The sequence below is a fragment of the Natator depressus genome, chromosome 8 (assembly GCF_965152275.1).
Source record: "Natator depressus isolate rNatDep1 chromosome 8, rNatDep2.hap1, whole genome shotgun sequence".
Classification (NCBI taxonomy): domain Eukaryota; kingdom Metazoa; phylum Chordata; order Testudines; family Cheloniidae; genus Natator; species Natator depressus.
This window is the reverse complement of record NC_134241.1, coordinates 45229814-45255518: the sequence shown is the minus strand read 5'-3', so window position 1 is coordinate 45255518 and position 25705 is coordinate 45229814. Positions and strand designations below refer to the sequence as shown.

Here is a 25705-nt window from a genome sequence, read left to right as displayed (position 1 = left end):
ACACTGCACTGCTCAGGCACTCGGTCGTCGCCCCAGTGGCCAATTGCCACGCCTCTGCTCTGGCCCTCTCCACCAGCCACCCTGCTAGCTGCCTGCCACACCTCTCCACCAGCCACCCTGTGGGTCGCATCCCTCCGCCAGGTGCCCTGTGGGCCACGCCTCTCCTCCCAACCTCCCTGCTAGCCACTCGCCACACTTAACACAGCTCTCAGTGATTTCAGCTGCTAGTGGGGGAGCCTCACTGCTGGTGCACACTGGGCAGTCTCTTGCAATAGAGACACTGTCCCAAAATAAGTCTCATAGTTAGACCTAGATATCAGTGATTTCAGCTCTGCCGCGTGTAACAAGACTCTCAATTGAGTCTAAATTAGCTCTTTTATTATACCATGGAGAGAGGAAGGGTCAAATGGTGTCTAGGACCCTTAAACAGGGCCCACCCCACCATGTACACATTCCTATTCCCACCCTCTCACAACTCATTCGGCTTTGGAACCCACATCAACCGCCTAGCGAGTGCTGTTCAGTTGAGGGTGAGTCCCTCCATTGGGGTATGCCAGGTACAGTTCTGCTGCCGTCGGTTCACACGACAAGGATAGCAACACTTTATTACTCCTGCCCCAATAACAAGAAGACTGGGGTTCCAGCACCAGCCACAAGTGATCATTTGGGCAAGTAGTCCCATCATGCTGAGCACTTAGGCAGGGTGGGTGTGTCCATGCAAACGAGATCAGCTTCTGAAGTCTTTTTCCACAGCTCACCACTAGATGTCAGGGGAGAGCTCATCCAGACTCTGCTTACACTATTATACGTGAACCTTTCCAGGAGGTGGTACCTGGTTTTAATTCCTGGAGGAAATGTGGCAGACCTTCCCTATGGAGTAGAACAGAATCACACAAACTGTTTGTTTAATACAGTGCTGCCCAATGATGCCTTAATTTAATAAGGTCCCATATCTGGCAGTAAGTTTCCATATCTGCCATACTCAGATCCTTTGCAGATCAGCACAAAGCAGGACTTGTGACAAGCTCATCAGTGGGTTACACTTGTACTTACTAATATCTGTGCAGGGTGCAAATAAATTCCATTCAGACTTGGTAACTTTTTACACCCATGTTGCACAGGGGTTAAGTCAAGACACCAGAGAGCCAGAATCAAAGTGTGTCACACATCTGCAATGAACTTGTTCTGCTGGCAGAGTACATTCCTAAGTCAACTGGATTGCACAAATTCCCATTTATAACTTGCATTCTTTTTAAACTAGTGGAGACTTACAGCTACATTTCCCTGGCATTGGATAGGAGTTATTGTTTCTAACTCCAGTTATCTGATCCTGTCAGAGCTTTACTAACTAGACAAAATTCATTCCTATGTCTATTTACTGCATGAAGTTTCACCTTCATTACGTTTCTCTCTCAACTGTTACCCTAGATGCCTGCTGGTGCTCCAAAGGACTGTATAAATTCATCTGGGACATACCTTGGGAGCTTTCTAGTGAAGGTTATGACTTAGCATCCATCACCTGCTAAAAACTGCATAAACACACGATATTACATTGCTTGTAAGGGGTTCTTATTTCTGTGAGCCTAATAGATGATTCTTTATTTAGGCTCAGAATGAGACCAGTGGAGTACTGGATGAGGACAATTTATTGGACTCTGAAAGATGGCTTATAAACACTGATGACAATACTCTAAACCATGCAGGACTCTCATGGTAGACAGTCCATAAAATGTTTCTGGAGTAGAGTCCGTTGCTTGGCTCTTGTCAGCTGTGATTTTTATAGATGCCTCAGGTGTAAGTTGGGATGCCCAATTATACTGTCTCTAGGTTACAACAAGGGTTTCAAAATCCATAGAGACCTAGGATTAGAAATTTCTTGGAATCCTGAGCAATATGAATGGTAGGGAGAACTTTGTTTCCTTATATCCGTGACAAATCTGTACTGATTTTGACAGACCTCACCACAGCCATGTATCTCATGCACTAATAGGGGGAGCTCGTTTCTGTTGTTTGTGTCAAGAAACTGTCTAGCCTGAGGAAGTGGTGCATTCCATATCAAGTTGCACCTCTAGATCTGTTTTTTTTTCCACACAAGAACATGGTCTTGGCAGACAGCCTCATTTGGAATTTATCAGCCCCAGCATGAGGGGTGTTTCAAGTTTTTGACCATGTCAATATTCCAAACTACAGGGATCCTTCAAAAAGCTCTCTTTGTCTTGAAGGAGAATTCAGTGTGCCTTCAGTTTTTGTTCTGTAGGAAATAGTGATCCAAAATCCTTGAACAACTTTCTTCTAGCTTGGGGCCATACTCTGCTACCTTTATCCTTTTATGCTTCAGCAGTGGTACTGATTGCAAGGGTTCTGTCCTTCGTGGACATGTCAGTATTCATATTTGGACCAATTACCCCTTCCGCTGAGGGCTGCCTTTCAGTTCTTCCATATCTGTTTTCACAGTATCAAAGTCAAATGCATTATCCAGGTCTGAGATTCCTAAATATCATGGCTTGCAATGTGCCGTGTTGCGAAATTCTGATCTGGAGTCCTCTCAAACTGTTAAGTGAATATTTCTGGAAAGTCGTAATCTTTGAGGAAAACCTATGCCTTGAAATGGAAAAGATTTTCAATTTGTGCTGCTGACCGAGACAGTGCACCTTCCGCTGCTTCAGTGCCTTGCATTGTTCGCTGTTTCTAAGTGACCGATTTACTGAGGAGTTCAGTGTGGGTTCATTTTGTGGAAATATCTGTAACTTGTGTTTGGAGGAGGTGAAATACTTGGTTTGGGATGGGCTGGTTATCTTATATAGGGATGATTTGTCTGTTTTCGATTAGTATTAGCACGTAGGATTCCAGAGAGACGCTTTATAAGAGAAATCTATCAACTGCATGAAAAAACTTGTACAGATACAGACAGACATCATCTTCCTTTCCAAATGCAAACAGATGGACATCGTACCAAAAGGACTGAAGGTAAAAAATCCATTACAATCTACATACCACACAGACTGTGCTGACAGCTTGTGCCACACGCTCTCAAAGAAACTGTGGAATCACCTGATCAACATCCTCTACAGCAAACAGGGAAAGATTAAGAATGAGCCCTCAAAAATGGATACTCTCATAAAAAACCAACCTTCCACACAAACTTCCTCGTGGCTGGGTTTTACTAAAACTAGACAAGCCATTTACAACGCACACTTTGCTTCTCTACAAAAGAAAAAGGACACTAAACTTTCTAAACTACTACATGCTACAAGGGGCCACAGCAATGGTTCCCTCAGCCCACCCAGCAATATTGTTAACCTATCCAACTATACTCTCAGCCCAGCAGAAGCAGCTGTCCTATCTCGGGGCCTCTCCTTCTGCCCCTCCACCCCCACGAACATGATACAGTTCTGTGGTGACCTAGAATCCTATTTTCGACGTCTCCGACTCAAGGAATATTTCCAAAATACCTCTGAACAACATACTAATCCACAGAGGCCTCCCTACCAACATTATAAAAAAGAAGGATTCTAGGTGGACTCCTCCTGAAGGTCGAAACAGCAGACTGGACTTCTACATAGAGTGCTTCCGCCGACGTGCACGGGCTGAAATTGTGGAAAAGCAGCATCACTTGCCCCATAACCTCAGCCGTGCAGAACACAATGCCATCCACAGCCTCAGAAACAACTCTGACATCATAATCAAAAAGGCTGACAAAGGAGGTGCCGTTGTCATCATGAATAGGTCGGAATATGAACAAGAGGCTGCTCGGCAGCTCTCCAACACCACTTTCTACAAGCCATTACCCTATGATCCCACTGGGAGTTACCAAAAGCAACTACAGCATTTGCTCAAGAAATTTCCTGAAAAAGCACAAGATCAAATCCGCACAGACACACCCCTGGAATCCCGACCTGGGATATTCTATCTACTACCCAAGATCCATAAACCTGCAAATCCTGGGCGCCCCATCATCTCAGGCATTGGCACCCTGACAGCAGGATTGTCTGGCTATGTAGACTCCTTCCTCAGGCCCTACGCTACCAGCACTCCCAGCTACCTTTGACAAGACCACTGACTTCCTGAGGAAACTACAATCCATCGGTGATCTTCCTGATAACACCATCCTGGCCACTATGGATGTAGAAGCCCTCTACACCAACATTCCACACAAAGATGGACTACAAGCCGTCAAGAACACTATCCCCGATAATGTCACGGCTAACCTGGTGGCTGAACTTTGTGACTTTGTCCTTACCCATAACTCTTTTACATTTGGGGACAATGTATACCTTCAGATCAGCGGCACTGCTATGGGTACCCACATGGCCCCACAGTATGCCAACATTTTTATGGCTGATTTAGAACAACGCTTCCTCAGCTCTCGTCCCCTAACGCCCCTACTCTACTATATTGCGCTATATTGATGACATCTTCATCATCTGGACCCATGGAAAAGAAGCCCTTGAGGAATTCCACCATGATTTCAACAATTTCCATCCCACCATCAACCTCGGCCTGGTCCAGTCCACACAAGAGATCCACTTCCTGGACACTACAGTGCTAATAAACAATGGTCACACAAACACCACCCTATACCGGAAACCTACTGACCGCTCTTCCTACCTACATGCCTCCAGCTTTCACCCTGACCACACCACACGATCCATCGTCTACAGCCAAGCTCTGCGATACAACCGCATTTGCTCCAACCCCTCAGACAGAGACAAACACCTACAAGATGTCTATCAAGCATTCTTACAACTACAATACCCACCTGCGGAAGTGAAGAAACAGATTGATAGAGCCAGAAGAGTTCCCAGAAGTCACCTACTACAGGACAGGCCTAACAAAGAAAATAACAGAACGCCACTAGCCGTCACCTTCAGCCCCCAACTAAAACCCCTCCAACGCATTATTAAGGATCTACAACCTATCCTGAAGGATGACCCAACACTCTCACAAATCTTGGGAGACAGGCCAGTCCTTGCCTACAGACAGCCCCCCAACCTGAAGCAAATACTCACCAACAACCACATACCACACAACAGAACCACTAACCCAGGAACCTATCCTTGCAACAAAGCCCGTTGCCAACTGTGCCCACATATCTATTCAGGGGACACCATCACAGGGCCTAATAACATCAGCCACACTATCAGAGGCTCGTTCACCTGCACATCCACCAATGTGATATATGCCATCATGTGCCAGCAATGCCCCTCTGCCATGTACATTGGTCAAACTGGACAGTCTCTACGTAAAAGAATAAATGGACACAAATCAGATGTCAAGAATTATAACATTCATAAACCAGTCGGAGAACACTTCAATCTCTCTGGTCACGCAATCAGAGACATGAAGGTCGCTATCTTACAACAAAAAAACTTCAAATCCAGACTCCAGCGAGAAACTGCTGAATTGGAATTCATTTGCAAATTGGATACTATTAATTTAGGCTTAAATAGAGACTGGGAGTGGCTAAGTCATTATGCAAGGTAGCCTATTTCCCCTTGTTTTTTCCTACCCCCCCCCCAGACGTTCTGGTTAAACTTGGGTTTATGCTGGAAATGGCCCACCTTGATTGTCATGCACATTGTAAGGAGAGTGGTCAGTTTGGATGAGCTATTGCCAGCAGGAGAGTGAGTTTGTGTGTGTGGGGGGGGAGGGTGAGAAAACCTGGATTTGTGCTGGAAATGGCCCACCTTGATTATCATGCACATTGTAGGGAGAGTGGTCACTTTGGATAAGCTATTACCAGCAGGAGAGTGAGTTTGTGTGTGTGGTTTTTGGAGGGGGGTGAGGGGGTGAGAGAACCTGGATTTGTGCAGGAAATGGCCCACCTTGATTATCATACACATTGTGAAGAGAGTGGTCACTTTGGATGGGCTATTACCAGCAGGAGAGTGAATTTGTGTGTGGGGGGGCGGAGGGTGAGAGAACCTGGATTTGTACTGGAAATGGCCCAACTTGATGATCACTTTAGCTAAGCTATTACCAGCAGGAGAGTGGGGTGGGAGGAGGTATTGTTTCATGGTCTCTGTGTATATAATGTCTTCTGCAGTTTCCACAGTATGCATCCGATGAAGTGAGCTGTAGCTCACGAAAGCTCATGCTCAAATAAATTGGTTAGTCTCTAAGGTACCACAAGTACTCCTTTTCTTTTTATAAGAGAATGATGACAAATATAATTGCCCAGCCAAGGATTATCCACATTTGCACGTTCTACAGTGAAACGGTTTCTGAAAGGACAGTTTGTATGTTTGTTCCACCCATTTGAGAAGAAACTCTCCTTGAAATTAAATTTGATGCTCACGTGATTTGGTATCACTGTAGGAGCCCTTTGGAAAATATTCTTGACATCACCTGTACGTACAGCATTGCTAGCATCTGTAACACCAAGGAGAATGGGTGAGATCTAAGCCCTGATGGCTGAATTCCCTTAAAATAAGGATAATGTGATACCATCCTTTACCTGATCTTGACTAAATTTGAGTTCCACTCCAAATCTTATTTATTTACCTGGACTTTTTTCTGAACCATATAACTTACAGGGAAGATAAGGTTATATAGGCTAGGTCAGTGTTTCTTAAAGTGTTGGGTATTCCCCCTTGGCACGGTGTGAAGGACAGTTGTGCTTGAGAGAAACATGAAAGATGTATACATTAAGCTTCAACAACACATGGCAGGGTTGTCAGGTGGACATGATTTATTTTCATTTTCCTAAAGCAAGGCCCAGCTTTCGAAAGTTTTGGAAAACGCTAGTCTAGATGTTAAAGAGCTCTTGGCTATGGCTTAGGTAGGACCAAATCCCTTTGTTAGTCTTCCATATTATTTGTGGCATATGGAGTTAAATCCAGGGGCAACCAAGCTCTGCCCAGAGATTGTTTCAGTGAATTAGAACCTGTATGCAGATCTGCTGTGAGCTACTATGTGTCCCAATACTTTGGGATCTAAAGTCACGCTCCCCTTGATCCAAAGCCCTTTGCCCAACATAGCTAAGAAAATATCTCCTTTGTGGACACTTCAGGCTGCTACCTTGAGATCAGTGCTTACATTTATAAAGCATTATTCTTGGCTTGTCAATTAGATGGGATGGTCAATTTGGGATAGCAGTCCTATAATCTTCACTTTTCTTTAGACCTATATCCTTAAAGGCTGTGTGACTTCTAATTAATATCTCTTAAGCAGGGCTCTATATAGGCAGTTTTTGAAGGAGAAATAAGGGCTATTTGTAACCAGTTGCGTGAGATGTCAGCCTATATAGGTCCACATGCACCACTCAACTGTCCTGATTCTTCAGAGCCTTCATATGGGGTTTTGAATAGGTGGGAGAAGGACTTTTGATGTGGTTGGGGACGCAGGGAACTTGGATTATGAGTTTTTATGTAACTCTATCCAAATGGTCAGTCCTGTGTGAGTGAGCAATAGTGCCAGTTGTCACTGCTTTTAGATGGTTTTGACTCTGTCTGCTGCAGGTACATGTGCCTACCACAAGAGTAGCTTTACAGTATACTGGTGGTCAACTTGATGAACTACAGATGCGGGTTAAGTGGATTTTTATTTTTTCATTCCGACTCCACAATTTAAAAAATAATCACATTAATTTTCATATTAAATCTTCTGTTTAAAGACAGACCAAGTGAGTGCTGTGCTAGGCCTTGCATGTCATTTTCATCTGACTGTTTTTATAGTTGGGCTGTCAATCCCTGAAAACGAAAATGCTGTTTGATAGAAATGCTGGCCAACAATTACCCATACTGTAGCTGCATGAATGGTGGACCCCTAAGAGATAGTGACTGTGCACACTCTCTCCATGCTAAACTATTATTTTGAATCTCTAATTCACCATTTTCTTAATCTACACACCCCATAATTCACATGTCAAAACACAGTGGTCTCATTCCATTTCTCAGTAATGGTTTAAATACAGAGACAGTGCTGTATTAAGGTCTAACTTTACTAATACTTCATTACTTTTACAAACTAAACTACAGAGCATATGCTATGAGCTGTTATCATAACTGAACAGCACTTGTCAGATGAGTGCATCATGTTTGTTACTAATAAACATATGCTGTGTTTAGACTTTTTTAAGCTAGTCACTCATCTTGCAACTTGTAGAATCATTTTGTTTATATCATAATGATGTTTGTGACTCTGCTTTACGTTCAATATAAAAAGTTGTATTCTTTTCCCCTAAAGTCTTTCTTCAGTATCTTACATGTTTTATTATATGTCCACAGAACAGGTTTGTTTACTCCAGACATGGCCTTTGAGGCTATAGTTAAAAAACAGATAGTGAAGCTGAAAGGGCCTTGCTTAAAAAGTGTGGATCTGGTGATGCAAGAGTTAATCAACACTGTCAAGAAATGCACTAAAAAGGTAACTTCTGAATGGATTCATTAATTGTTGAAGTACACTTGTCAATCCAGTGTTATGGTAGATAATATAATGGGCAAGATGCTTTGCCATGTGGCTCTGCTCAGAAAAATGATGCAATTATATGAGATGGTATGGTTCTACATTTGTGTCTTAGTTGCTTTCTTATCCAGTTTACAAATAAAAAGTACTGTAATACTGATCTTAGGTTCTGCTGCTCAGAATGGCTTGTTTCTAGATCTTGCATCATCGCCAGCATGGTTTGTTTTTTCAGGGGAAAAAAAACCCAGTCAAGTGCTGCCCCATTTTCACCTGCCGCAGTTGGTGTTGCATGGCTGTTACTGAAGGCCTAATATAGAGTAAATGAGATCATATAGATGGCCCTGCAAATGAAACTTAATTAACATTTCTGTTGAGGCATAAGCCAGAAAAATCCAGAATCGGAAGTTGTCTTTGTAGCACTGACAATAGGAAAAAGTAGTAGTCTTTCTTTTATCACTAAAGACAGCAGACTAGATTCCAAATATATTCAGAGAGCAGTTCTGCTGAGTAAAAAGGTGCATTTTTACATAGAAACTTTTCAGAGTAGAATTGTGCTTAAGTGTCCAAATAGTGGTGAAATACCCTCCTGTGCTGTTTCTCATATATGCAAATCCATAACTCATCATCAGCAACTTTCAAGAGGCTACATGATAGAAACATGAGAAGATCCAATCTCCCCTTGATTTGCCCACACTTACCCCACTGGGAGTTATGCATGTGGGTGGAAGGATGAACTAGTCTGAAGAACTGCAGAATGAATGTAGGAAACAAATTGCATTGGAAAGAACAGTTGTGCAGTTGACTTCCCTAAAGTGAATAGTGTGTGTACTAAATAATGAAACCTTAATTTAAGGTCCCGACACGTATAGTAAAATAATGAGCTAGTAGATATGAATGAGTATTCTGGCCGATTGGTCTGCATACAGTGTGTACCCGGGTTTATTTATACTTTTTTTTTTTTTTTTAAAGAAAACCTTATTTTCCTATTGTGACTAAAAAGTTCAGGTTTTAGTATGGAACTGAATTCAATATAGAAATCAGAAATCAGTTGTATATGCTTTGGTTAAAGGGGATAACATTTTCAAGTGTCAGTCTGATTTTCAAAAGTGGCTTAGCCTCCTAAGTGCCTTAATCACTTGAAAACTACCTATGGTCAAAAATGGATCCCCAGTGACCACCATTAACTGTGGCTGAAAATGGCTTAGGCCCCAGATAGGGCCAAAATGCTTTTAATAACAATGATAGAAAGCATGTCAGAGTCCCAGTGGCGGGCTAGTCATCTGTCCTCACGTCTTAATCTTGGGAACATCGGAATTTTTGTACTGGATCAGACCAATGGTCCATCTCATCTAGTAGCTTGCCAGTACCAGATACTTCATAGTTTCTTCCTAGTTCCCACAGAGTTGGTGGTTGATTTTTGCCTCTGAAATACTCTTGTGTTTATATTCCTTATAATTTGTTACCCAATCTAATATAACTCATAAACGTCTAATCCTCTTTAATCCTAAACTCTTAACCTCAATGTCCTGTGCCACAACAATTGTGTGTAAATGTTTCCTTTTAATCAGTTTTAAACGTGTTGTCTTTTTCATATCCTCTTCTATACAATGAGAAGAGGGTAAATGGGAACTCTTTATTTTCCATGTCATTCACTATGTTCTATACCTTTGCTATGCCCTCTCTTATCAGTCCCCTCATTAAACTATCGCTCCTTTTAAAAAAAAATTATTGGCTTGTAGAGAGCCCTAGTCTTTTAAACTTCCCCTTAGAAGGAAGTCTTTCTGTGTTCCTAATCATTTTCAATGCCCTTCTCCAGAACCTTTCTATTTCTGCTAGATCCCTTTCTGAGATGGCAAGAACAGAACACAATATTCAAGGTAGGGGCAGGTTATCAATTTATTTATTGGCAATATTATATTTTCAGTACCCTCTGTTCTTTTCTTAATACAACCTAACTTCTTGTTTTCTTTTTTCACCTCCATTACATATTAATTGGGTGTTTTCATTGTGCTATCCTCAATTCTCGATCTTCTTCCTAAGCCGTTATGGTTTAGATCCAACCAAGTGTGTGGGCTGTAAAGTGTTCCTTCCAATTTACATCACCTTACGTTTCTTTTCCATGAAAGTGATCTACAATAGTTTTGCCCAATCATCTAGTTGGGTAGGACTTTCTGTAGTTCTTATGGCACCTTAGAGACTAACCAATTTATTTGAGCATAAGCTTTCGTGAGCTACAGCATCCGATGAAGTGAGCTGTAGCTCACGAAAGCTTATGCTCAAATAAATTGGTTAGTCTCTAAGGTGCCACAAGTACTCCTTTTCTTTTTGCAAATACAGACTAACACGGCTGCTACTCTGAAATCTGTAGTTCTTGGTCTTCTTTGGTCCTGACTAACATAAATAATGTCATTTGCAAATGTTGCCATTTCACTGATTACTTTCTTGTACAGATCACTGATAACTATTATGAACACTGTTAGTCTTCGTCCAGATTCTTCGGGCACCCCATGATTAGCATCTTTCTTTGATGAAAGCTGACAGATTATTTCCTCTATTTGTTTGGTCTCTTAACCAGTTGAAAATGATGACAGTTCTTTACGTCAGTATGTTAGGTCCTTTAACAGGCTACGGGATGTTATAAAAGCCTTTTTCAAACATGTAAATAAATAACTTTATCTCCTTTATCCACTTTCTTATTGCCACTCTCAAAGATCAATAGTTCTTCTTTTTCAGAAACATGCTGTTTTGTCCCTATCATATCCGATCTCTGTTCATGTTTTATGCTGTTATCTCTCTGATTTCAAACAGTTTGCCTGGTAAGGCCTACTGATCTGTAGCTTTCATAATCTTGTCTTTTTAAGAGAGAGACGCAATGTTGGTTTCCTTCTGGTCCTCTAATATAGCAGCTAATTTTTAATGGATTACATTTCCTCAGTAGCTTAGCTACTTCATTCTTATGTACCTTCAGAACTCTAGGTATACTGTATGATACTGGGGACTTGTTATTTAATTTCACTTTCTTCCAGCACCTCTCTTTTGACATGTTTGTCTCTGACAGCGCTTCATCTTTATTATCTGAAAAGGGTAAGTCAGACATAAGTATTTCCCAACATCCTCTGTGCTGCAGACTGATGCACGGAAGTAGATGGGCAAAATTTTCAGAAGCACCTAAGTCCAGTTTTTCAGAAGCAACTCAAGCACCTTAGGAGAAAATTTTTATCCATTCACTTTTTCTGCAGTGTCTCTTTCCACCTTGATTTTTCTTTATTCTCCAATAGTGTAGCAGACCCACTGACTCTTGTAGATTTCTGCTTCTGAAATACATCCATTTCCTTTTGTTTTTCTGGTTTTGGCTAGCTAGTCTTTTAGTTCCCCTCATTGCCATTTTCAATCTGCCTGCCACAGCTTGTTCCTGTCGCCGGGCTTTGCTGAGTTTGGATTCCTGCTTCTTGAAGGATACCTTTTTGGCTTGACACTTCTGTCTTGTACCTTGCTATTCACCCATCTAGTCTGAGGGAGATTAAGGGCCCCCTTCTGACAAAAGGAAAAGGAGTACTTGTGGCACCTTAGAGACTAACCAATTTATTTGAGCATAAGCTTTCGTGAGCTACAGCTCACTTCATCGGATGCATACTGTGGAAACTGCAGAAGACATTATATACACAGAGACCATGAAACAATACCTCCTCCCATCCCACTCTACTGCTGGTAATAGCTTATCTAAAGTGATCACTCTCCTTACAATGTGTATGATAATCAAGGTGGGCCATTTGTCTGGATTTGTGCTGGAAATGGCCCACCTTGATTATCATACACATTGTAAAGAGAGTGGTCACTTTGGATGGGCTATTACCAGAAGGAGAGTGAGTTTGTGTGTGGGGGGGGGGGCGGAGGGTGAGAAAACCTGGATTTGTGCTGGAAATGGCCCAACTTGATTATCATACACATTGTAAGGAGAGTGATCACTTTAGATAAGCTATTACCAGCAGGAGAGTGGGGTGGGAGGAGGTATTGTTTCATGGTCTCTGTGTATACAATGTCTTCTGCAGTTTCCACAGTATGCATCCGATGAAGTGAGCTGTAGCTCACGAAAGCTTATGCTCAAATAAATTGGTTAGTCTCTAAGGTGCCACAAGTACTCCTTTTCTTTTTGCGAATACAGACTAACACGGCTGTTACTCTGAATCCTGACAAAAGGTTATTCCTAGTCTAAGCTATTCAGTACTATGTCAGTTGTTAACTCTTTAGGTCTGTATGCTTAATGGTAGCCATAGGTGGGTATATAGCTAAAGGGTACTTAGTATGATCAGGTAATTAATATCTTGGTGTTGGCAGATGTAATATTGTAAGCTATGAGAAAATTGCACTAGCTTTAGTATCAAGAATTCTAGACTGGTTGACACTGTGGGATAATTAGGGGAGGAAACTGCAGTAGATGTTGTGAGTTGCATTTATTTTTAGCTATTGTGTGTGGGCGGGGCTGGAAGAACTGTTCTGAGCAAACAGAATAAATTGCCTTTTTAATAATCAGAATAGCTTTAAAATGATTGCAGAATCCTGGCACAGAGTAGAGTTGTAGATGGTGGTGTTTAAATGCTCCAAGGGAATCAAATAATAGAGTACACTAAACCAAACAAACTACTACGAAGCAGGTTCTGCACTGTAGGGCACTAACTGTAACTCTTTCCCATATTATAAGCACAGGAAGAGGACAAAATGATTAATGTCCAGTGTCATTTCTGATCAGTCCTTCTGTCGGTCTCTTCATGTGGAAAATAGCTTGTAGAGTCTAGGGAATATTGTGAATGGACTCTTGATAGTGTCTTCTCAAATGTTAATTTCTACTCTGAGTCTGAAGCAGTAAATCTCAGTTAAGATTAAGTAATATATTTGGTTGTGATCTCCTTCATCCTCATCATCAGTGAAGAATGGGAATGGAATTTGCTTTTGTTCCCAGAGTCATTCTTGTACTGTACTTCTGAAAACAAACAAAAATCCCTTAGTTCAATGTACTCATGTCATTTAGGTCATTGATTCAGCTTGTGACAATGTGGAACTGCCTTATCAAGGTAGAGTATCTTACTCTTGTCACCTGAATAATTGTTTCTTTGGTGTTTTAGAATGGTGGTTTTTCCTTATCCATTAAATGCAAGAGCTGACACAGTTGCTGAATTGTTGGAACTGCAGGCCCCCTCCAAACCACATCACAGTAGATGTCTAGCCTCAATGATGCCTGGATCTTTTTCTAAGCAGTTATGGTTTAGATCCAGCCAAGTGTGTGGGCTGTCAAGTGTTCTTTCCAATGTACATCACCTTACATTTCTTTTCCATGAATGTGATCTACAATAGGGTTGCCCAATCATCTAGGTTGGCTAGGACTTTCTGTTTGGGGAGGCAACATTGGTGAAGTAATGTCTTCTATTGGACCAACACCAACGCTGCAAATATCAATTCTTTGATCAGCAGGGAAGGAAATACAGGAGATGTGGGCTCATGCTCACTCCATTCTTAAGTGAAAGATGGCATCGCAAGTACTTAGTCCAAGGAATGCAGCTTAGTATTACTCCCACTCTAGCCCATTTTAAAAAAAACGGTGTCAGAAAGAATAGACAAAAAATTGATGTAGAGCATTACTGTTGCCAGTTATTGCACCTTAGAGGTCGAAAGGATTATAGAACAAGGCCTAAGTGCTCTCTCTCACCTCCTGTAGGATGACAAGGCAGAATCAAGATTTTGGGGAGCGTGAAAATGGCAAGCTTTGCTGCTTGTGATGCATGAATAAGATTTGTTGTTATACTCACACTCAACTCAGAGCATCAGGATTTCAACAGTAGGTTCAGAAAAAGTTCTTGGGTGGAATTTTCAAAAGTGCCCAAGTGACTTAAGAGTGCAAATCCCATTGAAAATTATTGGGACACATGCTCCTAAATCACCTAAGCTCCTAAATCACCTAAGCCCCTAAATCACCTTCTGAAAATCCCACCCCGGGGATTGGGATTTCTTTGACTAAAGTTGAAGAAAAACAGTTTTCCTTAAATCCATTAGGGCAATTTTTCAGTTTTTCACTCCTCTCAAGGCTCAGAGGAAGTTCCACTTGGGAAAACATCCACTCAAGTAAAACAATAACACTGGTTACCTTGTTTGAAGCTATGATTTGCAGTGCATGGTCTATGAGTACCACCTTGAGACTCAGCAGGTGCCACATGGTGGAGCCTTCTAGGAATCTGAAACTTTGGAATAATTTACAGGAGCACATACTAAAGCCATGAGTAGAGAGAGTATTCAGCTGCAGGAGAAAGAGGAGAACTGAAGCATCCTCTTCCCGCCTGCTGGAAGGAGCAGTCTGGCAGGAGGACGTGCGCATGCATGTGGTAGCCTGTGTGTTCCGTTTCTTTTGAGTAAGCACACGCATAGCTTAATGGAAACATCAGTCTGTATATTAGTATATAGGAACTGCATGCAAAGAACTTGCCCTCTTTCTAGTCTTCTGTTGAATTATGACATGTAAATGAAGGGTAAAATCCTTATTACTTATCTGCATGAGAGATCATGATTGTTATTCCTGTGAATGTGCACACAGTTCTCATTGATTTTGCTCGGAGAGTACCTCATCTCTAAACAGATCTGTTCCTGTGGATCTATGGGAGAAGTTTTGTGCCAGATGATTCCATACTTTTGGGCATAGGCGCCAACTCCCCTCTTTGTGGTGGATGCTCAACCAACCCCCACTCCACCCCTTCCATGAGGCCTCGCCCCCATTCCAACCCCTTCCCCAAAGTCCCCGGCCCCGCCTCCTCCCCTGAGTGTGCCATGTTCCCGCTCCTCCCCTGTCCCCAGAGCATGCTAATGCTGCCAAACAGCTGTTTGGCAGCGGACTGGTGGGAAGCGCTGGGAGGTAGGCGGAGGAGCCGGGACTCGGTGCGCTCAGGGGGAAGGAGGTGGTGGTGCAGGGAGGGGAGCTTGGCTGCCAGTGGGTGCTCCAGTCCTGGAGCACCCACAGAGTCGGCGCCTATGCTCTTGGGTAGCACGTGCCCCATTGGCATCCAAGTTGGAACCCTCTAGAGACCTTGCTTTGGTGGATCTGAATGTTTGGAGATGGGGTATAAAGAAACCATGGACCTGATTCTTTTCAGTTCTTCACTGATTACTGCAGACTTGAGCTTGGAAATCCTGGGACCTCTTTTCCTTTCTTGCAGTACCACTGGTTTAATTTAGGTTTTTAATCATTAGTAGTTAGCCTTGATGATTATAGTATTTTAGCTTTTAAAAAAACACTGCTTTTTTGAGAGAGAGTGAGAGAGAGTTATAACAGTTGTCTAGTCAGTGTTAGGGTCTGCAATGGTGGTGTGGTTTTGGCAGGTGCCATCTGGTTCCTTGGGTCTGGTAATCTGTTTCATTCAGTTTAGTTCCGATGGACTTGAAGCAGTGGGGATTTAAATGGATGTTCTGCTTTTTAAGAATTTTTTTTAGCTCAACAGATTTATTTTCTTCTGTCTCTAAGTGAAGGATACTCTCTAAAGGATTTTCAATTTGTGTGGCCTTTACTGCTTAAGTCTGCACAGAGTGAGAGATCTGCCTAACATAGCTTTTATTAGAGGAAGTCTTTTAGGTTCTCCCCCTCACCCAAAGAGCCAGCTCCTGTTTTAGATTAGGGTTAGCCAAGTCAATGTGCAAATGCAACTTCTGGTGTCCATAGCACTAAAACAGCAACTGGTGACCCCTTCTGAAATCCATGAATGTAATCATTCACCCTTTCGTGGATCAGACAGTGAAGGAAATGTGTGCTCATTCTTATGTTTCTTTTAGCGAAAAGATGGCATAACAGCACACAAGAACCTGACTGCAGAAAGGCAAGAGTGTTTTATCAGCTTTTTCATATCTCTTGTCAGAGAATCAGGGTGAGGTTCTTCACCACCATCTGAAATCTTTGCTGGCCTAAAGATTTTGGCTAATTGTTTTGGCTGATTGTTTGCAAGATTCTTTAACACATCATTCTGGAAAATCATAGATATCTTTGATAATGACCTAACCAGAAAAAAGCAAAGATTTTCACCGTGAACTTGCAGCAAGATTACTGTTCTTTTGTTCCCTTCATTTTGGCCCATTTGGAACAGATAGACACATGTAATCAAACTGATGATGATGGAGTCTCCTATTGAGTTTGATCGATGAGTAACAGTCATTTATTGTTGGTCTTGAGATGAGATCAGTGATGAATATTTGACCTACAGTCCTGTCCGCAAGTGCCACAGGTGAAAACACTTGAAGATGAATGTGCACTGCTTTTAGCTTTACATCTTGTACGTCTCTCCTTGGTTGCAGCAGTCCACGAGCTCTTGAAGTCTTCCAGTCCAAGGTGGGAGAGCTGCTGCCATTGGGTCCTGTTGTGGGTTAAGAGCTCTCAGGTATTTGAGGTGCTCATTGCCAGATTGGAGGGTGGCTTTCAGGGGGTCATTTGACATAGATTTGGATTAAGTGAATAGAAGTCAATGGTTTCAAGCCGCAGTTCCATGTATGCTCTCATTCCAAACATTCAGTTCTGCAAAGGAGCATACACTGAAAATGGACACTACTTTCTTGAGCATTCCGTGAAGCAAATGGCATGCAAGTTCCCAGAGTATGGATCTGTGCATATTGTATTAAACTACCCTTACTGGTAAGTATGCTTCATAGGGTCTTGTTAACTTTAGTACTAGTGTTTACAAAATTTACTTCTATTCAGGGACTAGTGTAGATTCTCCATATGTACCCTTTTAACATCACTCAGCAAGTTTAAATTCCTCCCCATTTTGCCTTACAGCTGGCGACCTATCCAAGGCTATGTGAGGAAACGGAAAGGATTGTTGCTGGCCACATTCGAGACAGAGAGGAGAAGACCAAGGAACAGGTGGGAATAAACATGAAATCTGGTGGGTCGGGAATTGAGAGTGATGAAGGACCTGCACCATTTTTGAAAAGCCTTAACCATGGTAAATTGCTTGTGTCGAAAGTGTAACAGACATTGACGTATTAGATGTTGGAAAGGTGGAGAATGGAGAGAGGTTCTAGAGAAGAGAGGGAAGGAGACCAGTGCTGTTCCAAAGGCTCCTAATTTAGTCTGCCAGTCGCAGATGGGAGCAGAAAATGTAGATGACCTGCTGAACTGGAGTAACAGCTCCTCTTCTAATCCCACTTGCAGACAGTGGATGGGGCATGGCCAAGGAAAAGGGACAATCCCTTGCAACCATAATAGCCCTCTGGGGCTACTGGCAGCTGACCTAATTTATAACAGCCCTCTGGCTTCTCATGGAGCCTTGAGGAGCCTCGGGTCCTATGGAGCTTGAGAGCGCTGCATGGTATCCTGTTCCCTTCCTCTCAGTCAATATTATAGATGTTTACTCCAAGTCTTAATCACACAAGTTATTGATCTTGTGCCTTGGGGGAGCTTTTAATCAACCCAACCAAGTTTTCCAAACTTTGGAAGAAAAGGATACAGGTAACTTGGAATAACTGCTCCCTTTTTTCTTTTCTTGTTTCCGTCTCATGTGCTCAGAGATGAGCACAAAATATCAGCTTCCTATGTATGTGAATTTAGAGAGCTTCAAACTTCTTTTTGTTCAAATTGTACACAAATCTGAGAGAGTCCAGGCACAGACAATGTTAAAATTAGTGACTGTGATACATGTACCTATCATTTACTTATGCTGTTAACAATTACTGTATTAAAATCGGTCAGGCTACTGGGGAGACGTTCAGAAGGCCCAAGCCAGAGCCACTCAGCTCCCATTGACTTTCAGTTGAAGTTGAGCTCCCTTCTGCCTTTTGAAAATCTCCCCCTTGAGGAATAAAAATAAAATATCTTTGTGGCGTACAGTGTTCTGGGAGCTCTGCAGTGGCAATTGTACTCATTTTTGGTGAAATGAAAGGGGTTTAAAAATAATATTGGACTTCATGAGAAAAACCAATTACACAAGAAAAGGAGCAAAATTGTGTAGTCTAGTGGTATAGGACTTGGTGAAGAGGACTGTTTGATGCAATGCCCAGGCACAATAAGGCATTCAGTAGTTAAGGCTTTACTTAGAAGTAACTATTTTTTCCATAGTGGTTTTTGTTGGATACAGAGAGACTGGTATCCTAGTAGGAAGGTCACATTACATTATTTTATCAAATGAAAACTCTTATTAGTTTTTATTCTTTTTTTTTTTTAATAGTTGGGGCCTATGCATCAAAATATTCTTATCCACTGTGTTCTGGCAATAATAAATTGTTGCCCCGAGGCATAGACTTGGAGAGGTTTTGATAATTATGTCATTTTACACACTTCGGGGATGTCTACACTGCAGTTAAACACCGGTGGCTGGGCCGTGCCCTCAACTCGTGAGGCTTTTGCTAGGGGAGGAGAGCCATGCAAAAAACCGTTTCCCCTTCTTTGCATGGTTGAGCAAGGGCCTTCTATTGTAGCAGTCCCTGCATTCCTCAGAGCACAGGGATGGTTCACTCCTGATCTCTGCTGGGGAGCAAGCATCTGAAAAGATGGCAGGAGGAAAACGGGGTCATGGTCCCTCTGCACTGTCCTGGTCCACACTTTAGGAAGGCTGCGGGGGCGAGGTGGGTGTCTTTGTGTATTTTAAGATATTTCCAGGTTAATTAGATCATGACGTTTCAGTCCAATTATCTGAGACACCAAGAAATCAACAGATCAAGGCTACTCAAGCAGCAAGTTGAAACCTCTGTTTTGCTAAACTGTTCATTTTGTTACTTCATCCACTAGCCCACCCCTGTTGTCTGTTTCGTTCACCTGTTTTATCCTGTCCAACACATCAACTGTAAGTTCACTGGGCAGACTTGTTACGTGTTTGTACAGTGCCTAACACCATAGAGCCCTAATTCATCATAGAGGTTCCTGACTAGCCTGGTGTAGTAATAGTAGCAATAAGAGACCAAATATTGCCTGTCCTGCAAAATGTAGTGCTAGAATCTGTGCTATATATTAAACTCCCCTTTGGCTAGATATGGTTAGTCTTAATTAAATGTTACAGAAGCTGATAATGAGGCAACTATAAGAAAGCTGAGGGAGGTAGCTGACTGATAGTTCCATTATAGCCTAGTTTTCTAAATAAGCAAAGAAACAGATATGGGATATAGTAGGTAGTACTGCTTTTGGCCTGAATGATTATAAAAGACAATATTCAATAATGCAGCAAACTCAAATTTTCTTTTTCCTTTTTTCTTCCTGGTAGGTACTGCTGCTAATTGATATCCAGGTATCTTACATCAATACCAACCATGAAGACTTCATTGGCTTTGCAAAGTATGTATACAGAGACTTTATTATACAGATCCATTGTTAATTTCCCCTTCTTACGATTTAAGGAAAAAATAGCCTGAAACATTTAGAATGGTAGAGATGCCTCCTGCCAACCTTGACACATGAAAATAGCGTGTAATGCAGTTCACTCTTCACTGCTGGGCACCTCCTGGTGGTTCATCTGGGGATTAGCTCTCAACCAGTCTGACGTCCCATTGATGTCTTCAGTAGCTCACCCTGTGGTGGGTGGGTCTGTCTGTCTGTCTCTCTCTCTCTGGACTCAGGTTACTTCCTCTTTGTGGCTTGGCCCTTTGGCCAGGTCACTATAGTTCTTCTTCTGTGTTATCAAAGTCCCACTGGGTGAACCATCTCAGACAGTCTTCCAGTCCACTGCCCCAGCTGTGCCACTTCCCCAGTGGCTGGCAGTGGAACCCAGGCCCATCCACTGCTCCAGGTTCCAGCCCAGGGACCCTACACGCAGCAACTGCAGTCTGTGCAAGTTTCGACCCTGTTACTCTTTCCCCGGGCTCTTTCCTACCTCTCTTCTGTCTTATGCCCCCGCCCCTTTTGGGTTACCACTGGAGCTTCCTCTGCTTCGTGTGGCGATTTCACCCCTCCCCAGGTTCTTGCCAGCGTCTTTATTCTCAGGCAGGATCCCCGGGCGTACTTCTCCTGGGATTCCTCCTTGTCTTTTGCTAACTGCCATCATCTCTAGGGAGTTGTGCCCAGTTCTTTCCTGCTGCCCGTTCTTGCTCTCTACTTCCTGGTTTTATACAGCTCAGCCTGCCCCTGCCCTGCTGGGCTTCATCTCCTTCATCTCTTCAGCTCAGCCGGTCCTGACTCTCCTCCAGGGGCAGCCTGCCATGGGGTTAATTGGCCCTTTTTTCCTACTCAGGCCTAGTGTGGTATGGACACCCCATTACATAGAGGCTCACCCTCAGAACACTTAATACCTGACTGTGCCCCTTACTATAGGTCTAGACTGGATTATCTTGCTTTGTCCTACCTAGCCTGATTTCAGGGCTCACTGGAAATGCATCTCTTGACCTGAAACTTTGTCTCTCACTTCTTATAGAATTATAGAAATGTAGGGCTGGAAGGAACCTTGAGAGGTCTCAAATCCAGCCCAGCTTAGCCTCTTGACCTGGAACTGTGTGTCTCTGGAGACAGCTTTTGATGCACAGATGCCTTTGGTGCAGCCGTTACTGGTAGCATTGGTACACAGTTGCCAATACAGATTTTAGCAGCATTGATATAGTACTCACTGCACTGCCTGCTTAGGATGACAGTGATACTGCTGAAAATGAGCAGGACTGCTGTTTGGATACAGAGGATAATAGTAACAGAAGCCATGAACTTATCTCCGAGGGAAGAGAAGAAAGATAATTCTCTCCAGTATGGGCTGACCCTTTTTCCCATTTAATTGAAAAGATTGTTAAGATTTCTTCTTTTGATGTGCAGACAATCCAGGAAAACCCCAAGGCTGTGATTTTGACGTGTCTGGTCTCATTCGCAGATGATGTAGCAAGTGCCCCTCTTCCATCCTAGGCTCGACCAGTTGGTGAGGTTTGGCTGCAGCTTCATGCCACTCTGGATGTCTCCAAGATGGTTATTGGAAAATGGAGGGATATCCTCAGCTTATTTCTCCCTCCCTCTCCAAAAGATTATGGTGGTGGTGGAGGCAGCCGCAATCATGATGGTGCCATAGCATGACTCCAGAGGTTAGGATGCCCTTGGACCCAGATTTTTTCAATCTGTGATATTGTCAGCTCACTTTGGGAACAACAGTACATGTTCTATCTGGGAAAACACCAGTTCAAGCTGTGGAAGAAGGTTTGCACCATCTACCCCCCGCCTCCAAGGGTGTGGAGCAAAGAGTTTGTAAGAAATTGACTTGAGGGAGTAGAAAAAGACAGGGTATGGCTATCCTTTGGTGATAGTGCCACTGATGCTTGCAGACACATTGTTGCATTTAGCCTTTGTATGATGGTTTCACCAGTAGTTTCAGGACCATGAAACTTTGAAGATGGGGTGGAAAATGGATGATAGTCTTATTAAAGCTGAGGTAATTAAATCTGTCCTTCATTCTCTCAGGTTATCCTCCCCTCCTCCTCCTTTTATCTTCTAGGGAAAGCACCTGCCAAGAAACCAGCACATACATATGCTCTGGATTCTGTGGTGCCCAGTGCGTGCAAAGTCAGTTCATTCTGCCTTCCTTCTGGAAGAAAACTCTAGGTTTCTCAATTCTGGAGTGACTAACCAGCCTGACTTGTACTCTCTTACTATTAGAGGGAGACTAGGGTCCATTTATTATGCAAAACCATTCTTGGACACATACGTCTCAGAATTACAAATTTCTCCCTTTCAGAATGTGCTGTAATTCAGCATCCCGAAGAGAAGATACAGTAAATCTAATCCCTTCTGACAAAAGGATGCCATTGAGCCTGTGCTATTGGTCAAAAGAAAGGGAGGATTTGAGGCTGTCCTGAATGTTAGACTTCCATTGGTAACTGGTTAAGGGAAAATTCAAAATTGGGTTTTGGAGAACAATTGTACCTCTCCTAGAGGAAAGGGATTGCTATGAGCTACAGTTGGTGGTAGTGACTGTGTATTTATAGTGATAGGACTGTGTGTTTTTTTTCTCTTTCTGGTTAGCAACCTGGAAGGGATATAAGAAGCGGTGCCTTTCTATTGGTATGCTGGTGCCTCTAGGGCTTAAGATAAACTAATCAATGTCCTAGCTTGTTCCCAGAAACCAGTTGGAGAGTACAAGGACCTTACTTGACTCAACACAACTCAAAGCCTTCTTGCTCTGGAATAGGGTCCATGTCATAAGGGAAAGGATTTTCAGTGTCAGCTGGATCAGCAAGAGCCATGCGGGGGGAGGGATAGCTCAGTGGTTTGAGCGTTGGCCTGCTAAACCCAGGGTTGTGAGTTCAATCCTTGAGGGGGCCATTTAGGGATCTGGGGCAAAAATTGGGGATTGGTCCTGCTTTGAGCAGGAGGTTGGACTAGATGACTCCTGAGGTCCCTTCCAACCCTGATATTCTATGATTCTATGCAGCAAAAGATTGGCCTGATAGATACAATGAAGTCTTGATTTCAAATTTTCTCCATTGCAAAACTGAGTGACCAGGTATATTTGTTCCTGGGGTGGGGAGCTGATACAAAGGGTCACCTCTTCCAGCATCCTTGGTCTTCAGGAATAGCAGCTGCACATGAATGTTCTGGAGATGAGGATAGTCATGAATGCTCTGAAGACTTTTAGGTTAATGTTTATCACAAAAAGTATCCAAATCTTTCCTCTTGTATTTGGAAGCCCTGAAGACACAGGATTGGGCAGTGTTCCACAAAACATATCTGGTGGCAACTTATGTGGCAGGAATGAAAAAGTGAATTGCAGACAGACCAGGTCAATCAGTAGTGGACACACAAGTGCAGCCTTAGAGAAGAAAGTAGTGGACCATAGGAAGTATGGCAAGAGACTATCCTTGCTTAACTAGGAGATCTTCAATGATCTGAAACTTAAAAAAGAGTCCTACAGAAAGTGGAAACTAGGTCAAATTACAAAGGATGAATATAAACAAATAACAGAAATATGTAGGGACAAAATTGGAAACACCCAGGCACAAAACGGGATTCAATTAGCTTGAGACATAAAGAGAAAGATCAAGGACAGAGTAGGCCCCTTACTCAATGAAGGGGAAAACAATAGCAGAAATTGTGGAAATGGTAGAAGTGCTAAATGACTTTTTTGTTTCAGTTTTCAATAAAAATTTTATTAGCAGTTGGACATCTAATGTAATGAATGCCAGTGAAAATGAGGTAGGTTCAGAGGCTAAAATAGGGAAGGAACAAGTTAAAGACTACTTAGACAAGTTAGATGTCTTCAAGTCACCAGGGCCTGATGAAATATGTCCTAGAATACTGACTGAGGAGATATCTGAGGGTATGTCTACAGTACGAAATTATTTAGAAATGATTCTATGCGAATTTTTGGAAGCGATTTTATACATTCGGTCTTCTGTGTCCCCACTAAAGCGCGTGAATTTGGCGGAGTGCGTCCACAGTACCGAGGCTAGCATCGAATGTCGGAGCGGTGCACTGTGGGTAGCTATCCCACAGTCCCCGCCACCCATTGGAATTCTGGGTTAAGCTCCCAGTACATGATGGGGTAAAAACATTCTCGCGGGTGTTTCTGGGTGTGTGTCATCAGTCATTCCTACCTTCGTGCAAGCTACAGCAGGCAATCATTTTGCGCCTTTTTGGCATGCAGACACCATACTGCTTTCAGCTGACGGTGCACCGCTGCTGTCCTGCTACTATGAATCCACCTCGCATTTCCTCTTATCTTCCTATGTAATCTCTAGTATCTACTCTTTCTCTTCCTCATCGAACACTTCCGCTGCCAACTCTGTTCAGCTATCGTGAACCGAGCAGCACAGCTTCCACCACCAATTCTGCTCTCCCGCTCTTGCTGTGCTACCGAGATTCTCCATGTCTGTCCTGGGTTCCCGCCTCTGTGAAAGCTACAGAAGACCAACATTTCCCGCCTTTTTTCAGCTATCGTGAACCGAACAGCACCTCTTCTGCTGCCGCTCTGCTGTCCTACGTTTCACGCCCTTTTTCCAGGATTACCCATGCAGGCGCCATAGCCATGGAGCCTGCTCAGATCTCCCCTGCAGTTTTGACCATTGTAAATACCTCGCGCGCTATCCAGCAGTATGTGCAGTACCTGCAAAACCAGGTGAGGAAGTGACGACAGCGTGATTACTATATTGATGAGGACATGGACACAGACGTTCCTAGAAGCACGGCATGTGGCGATTGGGAGATCATGGTGCTGTTGGGCCAGGTTCATGCCGTGGAATGCCAATTCTGGGCCCCGGAAAGCACAGACTGGTGGGACCGCATAGTGTTGCAGGTATGGGATGATTCCCAGTGGCTGCAAAACTTTTGTATGTGTAGGGCCACTTTCATGGAACTTTGTGACTTGTTGTCCCCTGCCCTGATGCGCGAAGACATCAAAATGAGACCAGCCCTCACAGTTGAGAAGCGAGTGGCCATAGCCCTGTGGAAGCTTGCGACGCCCGACAGCTACCGGTCAGTCAGGAATCAGTTTGGAGTGAGCAAATCTACTGTGGGGGCTGCTGTGCTGCAAGTAGCCAACGCAATCATTGACCAGCTGCTATCAAGGGTAGTGACTTTGGGAAATGTGCAGACCATTATGGATGGCTTTAATGTGCTGGGATTCCCTAACTGTGGCGGGGCGATAGATGGAACGCATATCCCTATCTTGGCCCCGGAACACCGGGGTGGCCAGTACATAAACTGCAAGGGGTACTTTTCCAAGGTGCTGCAAGCACTGGTGGATCACAAGGGACGTTTCACCGACATCAATGTGGGATGGCCGGGAAAGGTGCATGACGCTTGCATCTTCAGGAACTCTGGTCTGTTTCAAAAGCTTCAAGAAGGGACTTTATTCCCAGACCAGAAAATAACTGTTGGTGATGTTGAAATGCCTATATGTATCCTTGGGGACCCAGCCTACCCCTTAATGCCATGGCTCATGAAGCCGTACACAGGCAGCCTGGACAGCAGTCAGGAGCTGTTCAACTACAGGCTGAGCAAGTGCAGAATGGTGGTAGAATGTGCATTTGGACATTTAAAGGCGCGCTGGCGCAGTTTACTGACTCGGTTAGACCTCAGCGAAACCAATATTCCCACTGTTATTACTGCTTGCTGTGTGCTCCACAATATCTGTGAGAGTAAGGGGGAGACGTTTATGGTGGGGTGGGAGGTTGAGGCAACTCGTCTGGTGTCCAATTTCACACAGCTAGACAACAGGGCGCAGCAATCTGCGCTGCACATCAGAGAAGCTTTGAAAGCCACTTTCATGACTGGCCAGAGTATGGTGTGACAGTTGTGTTTTTTTTCTCTTAAAGTTACCCGCCCCCTATATATATATGAAAGGAAATAAACTCACAATTGTTTAAAAACCATTCTTTATTA

The 25705-nt window shown here is 43.2% G+C and overlaps 1 protein-coding gene across 5 annotated transcripts in view; it reads left to right on the top strand.

Moving 5' to 3' along the window:
• The window catches only part of DNM3 (dynamin 3), a 301949-nt gene that overhangs the window by 88292 nt on the left and 187952 nt on the right, over positions 1 to 25705 (top strand). For all 5 annotated transcript variants that reach the window (XR_012640541.1, XR_012640540.1, XM_074960900.1 and 2 more), the window contains exons 10-12: positions 8229 to 8367; positions 17207 to 17293; positions 19626 to 19696. Coding sequence is in view for 3 of the 5 variants with exons in the window: in XM_074960900.1 (XP_074817001.1) it covers positions 8229 to 8367; positions 17207 to 17293; positions 19626 to 19696 (297 nt within the window). In the remaining 2 variants the exon portion in view is untranslated. The remainder of the gene's footprint in view (positions 1 to 8228; positions 8368 to 17206; positions 17294 to 19625; positions 19697 to 25705) is intronic.